We start from the raw sequence: 13,734 nt of genomic DNA on the forward strand, positions 1-13,734 counted from the left end.
TTGCAATAACCTAATAATTCCATGGTCATCCAAGAGCCTAAGATAACTATAAAGTCCAATTTCAAAGGAATGCAAAAACCTTAGTAGTAGTAGTTACTTCCAATATTTGAAAAATTCGTTTTTTTGATATTGATTTGTTTTTCTTAAAACAAATAGTGGGAGTATCATACGCTACTAAACTATAATGAATACAATTAGTAGTTATATATATCTCCAATATTTTGAAAAATGTTTTGATATTGATTTGTTTTATGAAAACAAATAGTGGGGATATCATATGCTACTAATTTCATTAACTTTGGACTAATAGTTATAATAGGACAATTTATTTGAATGTGATTAAATAAATAAAATTGATGAGACCTTAAAATCCCTCAACCAACATACAATATTAAGTTGAAAGCGTAAGAGTGCTTTGAACACTTTTTCGTGGCCTTCCACCGTGGTAGGCTCCAATCGTTTATGACTTGTACACCGCCTTCACCCTATCATGGGGGAGTGCAAAGTGCATGCTTATACTCAGGAGGAGTTTATTTAAAACATTTGATGAGGTTAAGGTAGGCAACGAGTGTGGCCAACATCGTATCATCGTGAGGTCATACTTGAACCCCTATCTAAACCGGCATGGTGGGAAAGAACTTAACTAAGAGAAATGATGCCAACATCGTATCATCGTGAGGCATTGTTTTCTAGAGGCCAAAAAGATGGGTAATCACAAGAGGTTGTTGTGAATGGGTAAGTGTACCCTCTCATTATTATTTTTGCTAGCCGACATCGTATCATCGTGAGGTGGGCTTGGTAATAGTGAGCCTCCCATAACCCGCTAGGAGCTTTCTTTGAAATCTCCCGGATTCCATCTTGAGGGATATGGAATTTGCCAAAAATGGTGGGTGGTGTCATTTGGTTTAAAGACCCGAATCGTTTGACTTAATCACCAATAAAACTAATTATTTTATTGTTTATGTATTTAGATATGGTTGGAAGCACACTCGCGAAAATACTTGACAAACATTGCCTAGAGGGGCACAATTTCCCATCATGGTATCGTAATGTCAAGATTCTCCTAACATTGGAGAAGATTGTTTACGTACTAGACAAGGCTCCACCTCACATACCTTTCGGCCGTGAGGCCACTGAGGATGAACGTGCTAAGTATGACAAGCACGTTGAGGATGACACACAAGCCAAGTGCTATCTGTTGGCTTCCATGAATGAGGAGCTACAAAGACAGCACGAGGGCATGGACAGTGCATCTTCCATAATACTCCATCTTACGGAGTTATATGGTGAAGGGACGCGCAACCGTCGCTTTAGCATTGTCTGTGAACTTGTGAAGACCAAGATGGTCAAAGGGGCTCCAGTACATCAACATGTACTGAGGATGATAGGATTCATTGAACAATTGGAGAACCTAGGTACTCCACTTGACGGGGAATTGGCCCAGGACTTCATATTGGCTTCTCTTTCTGATTCATTCTCGCAGTTCGTAATGAACTACAATATGAATAAGATGGATAGTACTCTCTCTGAGTTACTAAACATGTTAGTAACTGCCGAGAAGACTATGAAGAAAGAGAACGTTGTAGGGACTGCTGCAGTAGCCTACAACAAGCCATCCTCTTCCAAGGCCAAGCCGCAAGGCAAAGGCAAAGGGAAGGAGAAGAAGTCTCCCACTCCTAAGCCTCAAGGAGCAGTGAGGAAAAAGCAGGCAAAGGAGCCCAAGGGGACTTGCCACCACTGTGGAAAGGAGGGGCATTGGAAGAGGAATTGCAGGTTATACCGTGCAACTCTTAAGGACAAGCCACAAGGTATGGTTTATGTTCTTATCTTCAATTCTAATTGTTAGATCTTCTAAATATTTATATTTGATATAAAGGGCTAATCACTTGTATAATTGTATATAGGTGGAGGAGCCAAGTAGAAGAGGAACAAGCAAGGGAAAATGTGGAGAAGGGTTCGGCCACTATGTTTTTGCTTACTACTTAGGAAGTTTGTTAGGCATTTAAAGATTGTCTTTAAACTTTCTTATTTTGTTAAGAACTTAATGTGGCTTCATATGATGGAAGACCACTATTAGTGCCTAAATGTATAAAGGTATATATTAGTCTCTAAATGTATAGAGCTAATACTTTTTGTATTAAACATTATGAATGTTTGAATTATCATATTAATGTAATGTGATGTATACCTTCTAATATATTATTTCCTTATAAGTAGTGTTATGAATTGAATATTGTCTTGTTGTATCCTAGTTGAGATACAAGATTTATATCACTTATTGTAATGTGATAAACCAAACTTTAGACTTATCAATTATGGATAGATCTCACATGTAGGACATAGAAGGATACAATGAATCTTTAGATTTGGTTCCAATTGTCTACCTATGAGTTCTATATGAATTGACAAAGGTCTAGAGATTCCTTTCTTGAAGAAAAGGAAGATCACATTATAATGATATAAGTAATAAGAAAAAACGTTTCTTATATGGTTATCACATGAACCACAATAATCAAGATCACTCTTGATTCAATTAGAAGTTTTGAACAACTAATTGGGCATTCTTTAAAATGTTTTAAAATGTCAATTGTGTTAGTGATTAAACCAAGAAAGAAGTGTCTAAATCTATAAAATGTTTAAAGACTTTAGTCACTTAATAACGAGACATTAACTTAGTGAAGATTGAAACAAGCGAGCTTGAAAGGTTTTAAAGCTACTACACAATGTCTTCTACCCGTATACTCCACGTTTATACAATTTTGAATGTATGAAATGATTTCTCATTAAAGTCATGAGAAATAGTGGGAGGTGTGAAAATGGATATAAACTTGAATGTGATTGGTTTATAGTTGTCTAAAGAATAATAGTACTTGACTATTATTAAGAGTTTGTAATTTTAATTGTTAAAACCTCAAGCTCTTCAAACGTTAAAATTCTATGTTGTGTAACGTTCCAAAGAATAGTCTTTGAATGTTGGTTTCGTCAACCTAGCATAAAATGGTTATATGTTGGGAGTTGTCCATTATTCTCTTTTATGAGAACAAGCTAAATAACAAAGCATATGGACAAGTTGATGAAACAAAAGGGAATAGTTTCAAAAATGAGTCACAACATATGATTTAACAACAAGACAATCCAAATTCGACATCTCGTGTAACTATAATGCTCTATGTAGTTTTGATAAAGAATTATATCAACCACCTAGAAGGAATGGTTGAGTTTCTATATCCTTAGTAGGAGCCATGCTTCCACTAAAGACTTGGATAATTCTTATATGACTACATTAAAGGTCTTAGTATGACTAAAACTTGAAGTATGGTGTACGACACCATATAATTTAAATGAATAGACTTGATAAAGCAAGTCACACATTTCAAATGGAATTACTTGAGAAGCAATTCTTTTGTGTATGATTCGTTTAAATAAACTTGTGTTAGCTAGTGTTGTGGATAGTCTCAAAATTGTTGAGACATCATCAATAAGCTAATGGATCTCAATGATTGTCAATAGATCCAAGACAAGTTAGTGGGAGCAATATGCATTCAAATCAAGAAAATATAAGTGTTAGATTTTTGAATGAATGCTAAGTTACAACAAGGCCAGTGGGAGTGATGTCATAATTTGAGCAACAAGATATGAATAAAGTCTATTTGATAGACTTAATAAATCATAGATGTTACTCGAAAAATGGCAAAACATGACACGGTCAATTTTGAAGTATAGACTTGAAATTAGACTTATTGATATAGCAAGGCTATTTCAAGGATATTAAATAGGGAAATTAAATCTCAAATGTTGAAGATTTAAGAAAGCATTTTCCTATATGATAGAAAATCACTTTCGTATCCCTTATAATGAATGTGTCACAAAATCACAAAATGGACACATGTATGGACTTGTGAAGTAGATATCCAAAAGTGAAGAACCACAGGGGTTGTCACTTTAAGATATTACTATATCCCAGGATCAGAACCAAAGCAACTGATAGAGTATTATTGCCTTTAAGAAAGAAACATCAGAGTGGGACTCTGGAAGCGTGCATCTACTTAGGTTGTAAACCAAAGTGAAAATAAACCATTTTAACAAATGGAACTTCATATTGGATGAAGTACTAATCATATGAATGAATTGTTAGTATTGTACTACAATGGTCTCAAGGTTGGAGCAAAGTTTGTATAAAGTATACAAACGAAATATATGACGATATATTGTTTTAGAAACTGCTTCAAAAGGTGTTTTGAATGAAGGGGTTCTTATAGAACCAATGATTGAATCCAAATCATAATGTTGTTAGTAGGATACTACGACGTAATGGGGCGATAGCTCAAGCCATGGAATCAAGGTCTCATCAAAGTATTCGAACACAATAAAGAGACATCATCAAATGTTTTGGAAACATTTGATAAGTAAATCCCTTTTAAATAAAAAGGATTAATACATAAGCAAGTTAACCTACGAGCATAAGCTCTCTGAACTAGCATGTATAAGATACACTAGTGATTGACTTTAGTGCAAGTGGGAGATTGTTGGAAATATGCCATGAAAGTCAATCTTTGGAAGAAACCTTTCAGGACAAATGAATGGATGTATAGATGACTCTTATACATCAAATGGCAAAGATACTAATTAGGACTATCTCAATGAACGATATATGTCCTAAATAGTGAATCCATGGACAATGGATCGGTTGAAGAAGTAATCTAATGATGTTAGACTACAGAGACCTTCTTCACATAACCATCATGTTCAAAAGGTTCCTGGTCATAGGATTGTCGGAGGGAAACTGACAATGCATAGACCGGTACATACTATGTCCGCTTCAATTGGAAGGATGGAAAGTCTCATCCCATTCGTGTAGTGACACTAAGACAAGTATGTAGGTGCTCATTAAGGGAATGAGTTCACTGAACACAATCGAACAAGAGTACTTGCATGGAGGTCTACTCACATGTCAAGCAAGTAACTCTTATGGTTGGAATAATGTAAGTAGTCCTTTGACCTGAGGCATCGTCGTTGTCTTGTGGTTAAGTACTTGATCTTTGATTATGTCAAAGTCACCCCATTCGCGGGTGTCCACGGCATAGTTGGGGTTAAGCCACTTAGTCATGAAGGCAAGTGAATGCGCAACAAGGAATCTCTAATCTTCGTTAAGAGAGGAATAATACTCTAAGATATGATTCTGGAATCTTCGGCCGAAGTATCGAGCGTAATAAAGGAAAGCGTTCCTATAAGACTAAATTGAATCATATAAGAAGGAATAATCACATTAGGGGTTTGACATAATATATCCATACCCTAATGATGTGATTGAGAGTATTGTTTTAGAGAAGGATCGAATTACATTGTAATTCCAACTGAATAGGTTCTCCGAACAAATTCTACATTAGCTTGGGTAGCCATGATATATGGTTAGATGTCACTCATGGCTTGTGAGTTCTTCTAGATGATTAAATGTAGTAGTCAAAGAAGAAGGTGAATTAAAAGGAAGTTTTAATTCACTAAGTGATTGGATTAAATATAATCAATTGGATTGGTGCCAATCACCTCACTGCCTTGCTAATTAGAATCTAAAATGATTGTACACCGATACACTCTTGTAGTGATACAACTAATGGATGATGGGAATAATTAATTGGATTAATTAAGTGTTGTGATTAATTAGAAAGTCTAATGAAATCATAAAAGCGATATAAGATCGTTTTGGGCTTAAAGAAACGTTCGGGTTTAATTGGGCCCATTGGGCCTAGACCCATTGGGCTTTTATTCAAGCATAGGATGACTTGAAATAATAAAAGCCCAAAGCCCAAACCAAACACTAAAGGCCGGCCACTTAAAGGGAAAGGGAGAGAGTGGAAGTCAAGTTGTTGACTAGGTTTCCTTTTGTCTATATAAGGAACTTTATAGAGATAATTTTCATAAGGGTTTTTGTGTGTTAAAAAAACAAAAGAGAAAAAAAAAAATATCTCTCTAAAACACCCAAAGGCCGGCCACCATTAGGGAGTGTGAGCTAATCATCTTATCTCCCTTTTGGTCATTCCTCCATCCATCTCACTACACTAGTGGGTGTGGATCTTTAGAGGTCTTCTACTTTGGAGACTAAAGGAGAACCAAAGGAGCACTCATACTAACAAAGTGGAGGAGGCAAGGAGGGAGGCTAGGCTCAAGGAGTTCAAGGAACAAAGGGCTTGGAGGTGGTCCATCCTTGGTCTAAAATCTAGATCAAGAGGTATAGATCTATTCCTACACTTTGTTCTTAACTTAAATGTTTTGATGCATCATATATAAACCTATGAACCTTGAAGGGGATTTGCATGACTATAGCTTTGATATTATTTGATAACATGCTTCCGTTGCTTTCGTATATAAATTTTGAATTGTATATGCATGCTAGTCTTTTTGAAATCCCATATGAAAATCTCATAGATTTCCCTTCAAGATTATCTTAAAAAAAGTTATTCAAACCCTCCAACAAACACAAAAACATACTCAAACCAAACATTTTTACCACTCATCCCCACGCATAAAATATATTGAAACCGTGACATGAAAATGAAAAAAAAAAAAAAAAACAAAAAAAAAAAACCCCAATCTGGAACATCATTAGTTTTGATATAAGTTTTATCTTCCAGGGTTCCTTAATCACTATCATACATCATATATGGGGCAGATAATCTTTTCAACTTTTCTGTAGTTAATTTTCCATTGCATATCTCGGTACCCTTTCTTAAATACTCTTCCCATGTTTCAAATAACCTATCGTCAAATTTGATCAAGCTTCGATTGTTGAGTCCTCTTCGAGCTCATTTGGTATAATGTCCTATATCAGCGCTGTTTAATGATCAATAGCCAATGGAAAATAAGCCAGCTTTTAATTCAGTTTACTACCTTTAATATCTGGTGAGTAAATGGAACTAGAAAGCTTATCAAGCTTCCTTCGCCCCAGCAGTATGGTTAACCAAGTTATGGGTGGATGCAACTATACTCTATGGTGATGGAGTACTTATTTTCTTGTTCAGGTACTAATGAGTTTATAGATACTGCTTCATACTTTTTCTTGGTAGCTAGTTCAACGACAGAGAAACCAAACAACTTGGAATAAAGAATTTTAGGCACAGCACGTAATATGCTAAATCCTATTTAAAATTTTTTTAAAAACAATCCTAAATGCCTTATTTCAATCAAAATTTATACAGAGTAAGGAGGTTAAAGAGATTTGATAAGCTAATTAAATCTCAGGCAGAGTGTCACTCACACAGGCCAAACGTATACCATATCCCAAACCTCACTTCAAAATACACCAAAAATTGGAATGATTTCATTCTAATCTCAAAACAAAAGGCCAAATGTTAAGCATTAATTAATGAGAATTAAAATATAAACTCAAGAATTTGAAGTTTCAAATGTGCCATGTCTTGGGAAAAAGTACAACCAAGATTTGGCAACCTTGACCTATCAGATACCCCCAAAAACAAAAATAACAAAGATCAATCCAAAAAGGAGTTCAAAAGTTTAGAGCAGCAAACAGCATAAAAAATTAGGGAACACAACTTTCTTTTATATTTTCCAATCAATTCTAAACCCAGAAATCATTACGCCTAGACCTTTTATTTACACCACGGCCGTTGCTCTACCCCTACATCTACCAATCCAAATTTATTCAAGAAACAATGCTGAGGAGAAAATTCAGAAATAAGAATGTCCCCATGATTAGTCTTCTCGTTTATTTTTCACAAACCAATCACATATTTAAAATCTAGGTACGAAAGCTTTGCAAAGATAAATAAAAAATTTATATAACTAATTAGACTTTGAACATGCAATCAAGGCGCATAATCGTATACCTAAAAGTAGCAAGGAACCGGCTTCTTCCTACCACAACCAGAGTTCCTGAAATTTCAAAAGAAAGTAAATCCGTTAGCAATTCAGAGAAATTGGAGAACCAAATCGTATTAAATTTGAGTTAAATGAGCAAAGGTACACCAATTAAATGAGATACTAAACACATTTCGAATCTATGAAATAGAAGAACAATCATGTTAAGACCCCCAAGATGGTGTCCTAAGCACCAAATTATAGATTAATAAAGGTAAATCCCATTCCAAAGCTCCAACCTTTTAACCGAAAATGAAAACAAAAAGCATGGAACATATATTTCAGTTTTATTATTAGATTTTCTAAATCCTCAATTTAAATGTGTCGTAAAGATAATACCACCAACTAAGGGTGGCAATCTGACCATCGCTGTGCATGTCATGTCGACTCTATGCAACTGAATATATAAAATTTAAGCAACCTCACAAAGTTTCATTGTGCATGTCATGTCTACTCTATGCAACTGAATATATAAAATTTAAGCAGCCCCACATAGTCTCCTAAGCATCGAACATATAATTCAGTTTTGTTATTAGATTCCCTACCATGAACACACACACACCAAACAGAAAACACTTATCACTTGCAGCCATGTTTCCAATTGCTTCTTGTGTTTTGATTACTTTTTCTTCTCTTATTGAAATCCAACCCACCCAATACATATATGAATTAATACCTAATGGTCCTTATGGTGTAAAGACAACAAAAAACAAAACAATTTGGAGTACATATATGATCCATGCTAGCCATGTTAAAAGAAACTAAAAAAAAATCGATTGGTCCCAAATTAATGTATTGTTTTAATATAAAAACTGAGATCAGGTTGGAAGGAGAACATCCAGTGCCTTCACCACAATCTAGTCTCCATTAACCACTAATTTTTATCTTTTCGCTGAACTGCATGTTTTGGCACGCAGACACAGCTAGTCTCTGCTGCATTGGCATTTCTTTTAATTGGTTACAAAGGAATCAGAGAAGCCTCAACTGAGCTTTGTTTCTCCAAGGTGGACGATTTTTTCAAGTGCACGGGTCTATTATCGAAAAGATTTATTGATAGTGAGCACTGTGACAATAAAACTGATCTGACCAGTCTATTTATCTAATTTGAATAAAAACCAAAATTCTTCCATAGCCTCCATTTTGTAGTTGTCAACTTTCCTTCCAACATAATTTCTACACATATACATCCATTTGAGGCCTATTTTGCTTCTTTCCTTCTATATTCATGTTAAAGATTATGCCAAATTTTATTAAAACAGTGGCTTCTTGATTAATAAATGTGGGCTAATCAAAATTCACTTTGCAGATAAATCCGGTGTTGGTGAAGATGGTCTTCTTCATATGCAAAAATTATTGGGAACTTGTCTGAATGTGATAACTGATTTGACCGAGGATTCCAATTAAGTCCATTCATTTGCAGGAAAATAAGAGATCTGACTTGCACACACTACTGCAAACAAAGCTTGCTTTCTCTCTTGAACAAACTATATCATTTGCCAAGTTGGGTTGCGAAATAAATTATCTTGAAGAGAATAGAGATGGTGATTCGGTCTATTATACTATTTTGGGTGACATTACATCTAACTGAAGAAACTAAGACGAAAGTATAGCAAATTATAAACCTAAAATTGTCAAGCAAGCAAGGCCATAATTAAAATGTTTCGATTTAAGTAGATAATAGTGAAAGGGTGAGGATGAACCTGCTGCTATCAATTGCAGATTCGAGTGAATGAAGCTCTCTATTTCTAAAAAACGTTCATATGGTTCACCTGCAAGGATCATCACACAGCCAAAAATTAGAGAGGATAAGAGTTTGTATTCGAACATAGTAAACAGATTTGTACCAAGGAATACATAAGGAACCAAGAAATGGAAAAAAAAAAATCTACCAACAGAGGGATGAGAAGCAAACAGCAGGAAATTATGAAGAACTACAGAAATGAGCACAGTGAAACCAAAAAATTCAAATGATGGTTTTAACAAAGCAAACGGAAAACAAAACAATAAACAATGAATTTTAAACAGTGCATTACCTGTTGAATCAGAGGAAAAAAACTGAAAACCCATACCCTTCCATACATCCCCCTGTCATTCTCTCCTCACTGACCTTGTGTACTAACCCATTGATTAACCCCAAAAATGCACACAGCCATGCTTTCTCCTCTCTATCTCTCTCTATCTCTATCTCCATGTCCATCTCTCTCTCTAAAATCGGAGAAAATCTCTTAGGCTCTATCCTACCTAAATCTCTCTCTCACTGAGTCCAAAATCGTAGCTCCCATCTCTCTCCAATCCGTCAGTCCCTCTGTCCCCCTCCTCTCCTCCCCCCAACAACCATCTGACCGATGCATCAGCCACACGACGACCCACCCGCAAGTCCCTCCCAAAAATCCTCTCCCCGAAATCCCCGCGAACCTCTCCCTCTCAACCCTTCTGTCGCCCTTCCCTCTCTCTCCCCGAGTCATCTCTCGCCCCGAGTCAAAGCCCAGATCCAGCCTAAAGAGCGAAGACCCGTTCTTATGCCCAGTGGCAATCTTGTAAATAAACTAAAATTGAGGCAAGATTGCACAGTGCCCTTCCCCCATACTTTTTTTTTTTTTTTGAACCAAGGATACGGTACCAAGGCACAGAGGCCAGCCAAGAACAAAGAAAGCCGCAAAGGCTAACGCAGCAAAGGAACTAATGACAGAGCAAAGGCCCGGAATTACAATAGAAGCTGCCACAGCTAGCGAACACGTCATCCCAAAAAAACAAGAGCCGAAACAAGGCAAACCATCCTTATCCTGTAAGCCCAAACAAAGTTGCACATCTCCGGAGTGAAGTTCTTTGCGACGAAGTCTGCCGCACAGTTTGCTGATCTTGGAATCTAAGACCAGGAGCAAGCTTGGAAAGCCTTCCCAACCAACCAAATACAAACTCGGATTGGGAAGAGTTCCCAAGCGCAGCTCGAAGAACAATCCTGCAAACATGAAGTAACCAGCTTTGAATCCGATTCAATCACCACCCAGGGGAAATTCAGACCTTTCGCTAGAAGACACCCCTCTAAAACCACCAAAGACTCATCCATTGCAGCAAAAGAGGCCAGGACCTCCATCCTCCTGACCTCCAAACACCTCGAGTCATGGATCACCAAGCCAACCCATGTCGAAGAAGCACCATGCCTCCAACTCGCATCCACATTTATCTTCAACACAGAAGGATGAGGAGTATACCACGAAACCTCGCACAAATGGTTGTTCCTAGGCGAGGGAGCAAGGTCATGGATCCTGGAGTTAGCATCAGTAAAGGCCTTCCAAGCACTGGACAGATTAAAAATAGTGTGAGATGGAGAAGGGGATAGCCCGTTGAACACCGCGTCGCATCTGGCTTTCCAGATAAACCAACAGGAGAAAGCCACTTGAGACAAAAACCTTGACTTAGACTCGGAGGACCCCAGCTGCAATGAAAACAAGTGAGAGAGCCAGTCATCAAATGAAGAAATAGAGGCGCTAATAATACAAATGCAGAAATGACCACTAAACCACACATGTTGCACCCATGGGCATAAAAGTAGCAAGTCCTCAATAGTTTCCGAATGCAAAAGACAAATAGGACAGCATGGGTTTTCAGCACTCATTCTCCTAAACAGGTTCTCCCGAGTAGCAATGGCACCCCTAACGCAACGCCACAAAAAGAATTTCACTTTTGGAGAGACCTATAGCTTCCAAATACCAACCCATACTTGAGGAAGAACAGAATGAGAGGTCGATGGACGGTTAAGCTTCCTAGCAGGAGTAGAATTGCGCAGCCACCAATACCCTGATATAACCGAGTAAGGGCCAGTTTTAGAAGCAGGCCAGATGAGGCGATCAGGGGAACACGAATCCTCAATATGAATCCTGGAGATAGCAGCCTTAGCAGACTCGAAAAATAGATCCCCAATCTCATCCTCGTTCCACGTCCTGCGCTCCGTGTCAATGATGGAAGCCACCACCCGTGTCTTGTCAATCTCCCATCCATCCTTGGGAATCGGACGACTGTTGAGGATGCCTGGAACCCAATTATCCTTCCACAAATTAATGGAATTCCCACTCAAAACCTGCCATTTAGAACCACGAATGATCAGGTCCCGACCCTCCAGCAGGCTAGACCAAACCCACAACCCACGCTCACCTAGTTTTGCAGTAAGAAACGAGTCTTGAGGGAAATATCTATCCTTTAGCACTTTAACCCAAAGTGACTCAGGCTCGTAGAGAAAGCGCCAACACTGTTTGGCGAGAAGGGTAAAGTTGAAATCTTTTAAGCTTCAGAAACTCAACCCTCTATCCCTATTGGCGTGCCCCAAGTCATCCCACCTCAACTAGTGAATGCCCTGATCCTTCTTTTTATTTCCCCACTAAAACTTAGCAAGGGTTGCGTTAATCTCCCAGCAAAGACGATCGGTCAGCCAGAATACGTTCATAGGATATGTAGGAATAGCCAGGGAAACCGCCTTTATAAGTACTTCTTTACCTTCCTTGGAGAGGAATTGTTGCTTCCACCCCAAAATTTTTGCCAAGATCCGCTCTTTGATGAAAGCAAGCGCATCATGTTTCGATCTCCCCCACATTGTAGGAACACCCAAGTACGTCCCCAGATCCTCCACAACTGGCATTTCTAGGATGCCACTAAGCTCATGGGCCAAAGCAACAGAAGTGTTGACGCTAAAGTAGACCGTTGAATTTTGAGGCTTACCTGTTGACCAGAAGCCTTACAGTATGCTTTCAATAAACTCGACAAGTTCCTACAATTATCAAGAGTAGCTTCTAGGAACACAAGCGTGTCATCAGCCAAAAGAATATATGGGTTAGCCGAGGACCATTCGCACTGATCTGAATACCATCCAGGAATTGAAAATTAGTAGCCCTCTTGAGAAGACGAGAGAGAACTTCACTGACAATAAAAAATAAATATAGGGACAGGGGGTCCCCTTGACGCATCCCCCTTGACGGCTTGAAACTCTTTCCAGGCTGCCCATTAAAAAGCACAAAGAACTGGACAGAAGAAACAGAGTGCATCACAATATTCACCCAAGCATCACAAAAACCCATTTTCCTCATCACGGTCTCCAAAAAATCCCATTCAACTTGGTCATAGGCTTTGTTCATGTCAAGTTTGATTCCCAGCTCAAAATGATGTTTAGCTTTCTGGAGTTTCAAGAAGTGAAAGACCTCATGGGCCAAAATAATATTATCCTGGATTTGGCGACTATGGACGAAGGCATTTTGACTGGGGGAAATTAGCTCCAGCAAAAAAGGTTCAACCGATTGGCAAGGATTTTAGATAACACCTTGTTTGTACTATACTTGACCAATCCCAAAACTACTGAGCACCAAGTCAACGTTATACCGTTAAGGACCTAGAAGAGTTTCCCTCAAACTAGAAGGCCAATCACAGCGCAACATGTGTCGACATCAGAAGCCAATCATGGCGCAACACGTGTCAACATCAGAAGACAATCACAACACGATACGTGTCAATGTTAGAATGAAACTAGAAACTCTCTTCTATAAATAGAGATCATTCTCTCACAATATTTCCTAATGTCATTTGTACTAAATCATTCACTAGTACTCACTAAATGAGAGCTTGAACCTATGTACTTATGCAAACCCTTCACAATTAATGAGAACTCCTCTACTTCATGGACGTAGCCAATCTGGGTGAACCACCTACTTCTTGTGTTTGCTTCCCTATCTTTATTCTTTTACATACTTATCCACACTAATGACCGGAGCAATCTAGCAAAGGTCATAAACTTAACACTTTCTATTGTACCAAAGTCCTCACTGATTTTGTGCATCAACATTTGGCGCCATCTGTGGGAACGACACTTATTCCCAC

The 13,734-nt window shown here is 37.9% G+C and overlaps 1 protein-coding gene across 1 annotated transcript; it reads right to left on the minus strand.

Moving 5' to 3' along the window:
* Positions 1-10,738: 10,738 nt before the first annotated feature.
* On the minus strand, positions 10,739-12,950 carry LOC139193123 (uncharacterized). The gene is made up of 4 exons (XM_070816092.1): positions 12,731-12,950; positions 12,308-12,585; positions 11,594-12,118; positions 10,739-11,308 (listed from the first exon to the last, which is right to left on the minus strand). The coding sequence occupies exons 1-4, from the start codon at positions 12,948-12,950 to the stop codon at positions 10,739-10,741; spliced, it is 1,593 nt and encodes a 530-aa protein (XP_070672193.1).
* Positions 12,951-13,734: the final 784 nt, after the last annotated feature.

This window comes from Malus domestica, chromosome 16, assembly GCF_042453785.1.
Source record: "Malus domestica chromosome 16, GDT2T_hap1".
NCBI lineage: Eukaryota > Viridiplantae > Streptophyta > Magnoliopsida > Rosales > Rosaceae > Malus > Malus domestica.

Bases quoted from the DNA above. Each gene is read 5' to 3' on its own strand.
- LOC139193123 (XM_070816092.1), bottom strand. From the start codon at position 12,950: ATGAGGAAAATGGGTTTTTGTGATGCTTGGGTGAATATTGTGATGCAC. The intron at 12,586-12,730 runs GTATTCAGATCA...TCTGGTCAACAG, and splicing joins TAATTTTCAATTCCTGGATG to GTAAGCCTCAAAATTCAACG. The intron at 12,119-12,307 runs GTATTCTGGCTG...CTCGCCAAACAG, and splicing joins TTCCTACATATCCTATGAAC to TGTTGGCGCTTTCTCTACGA.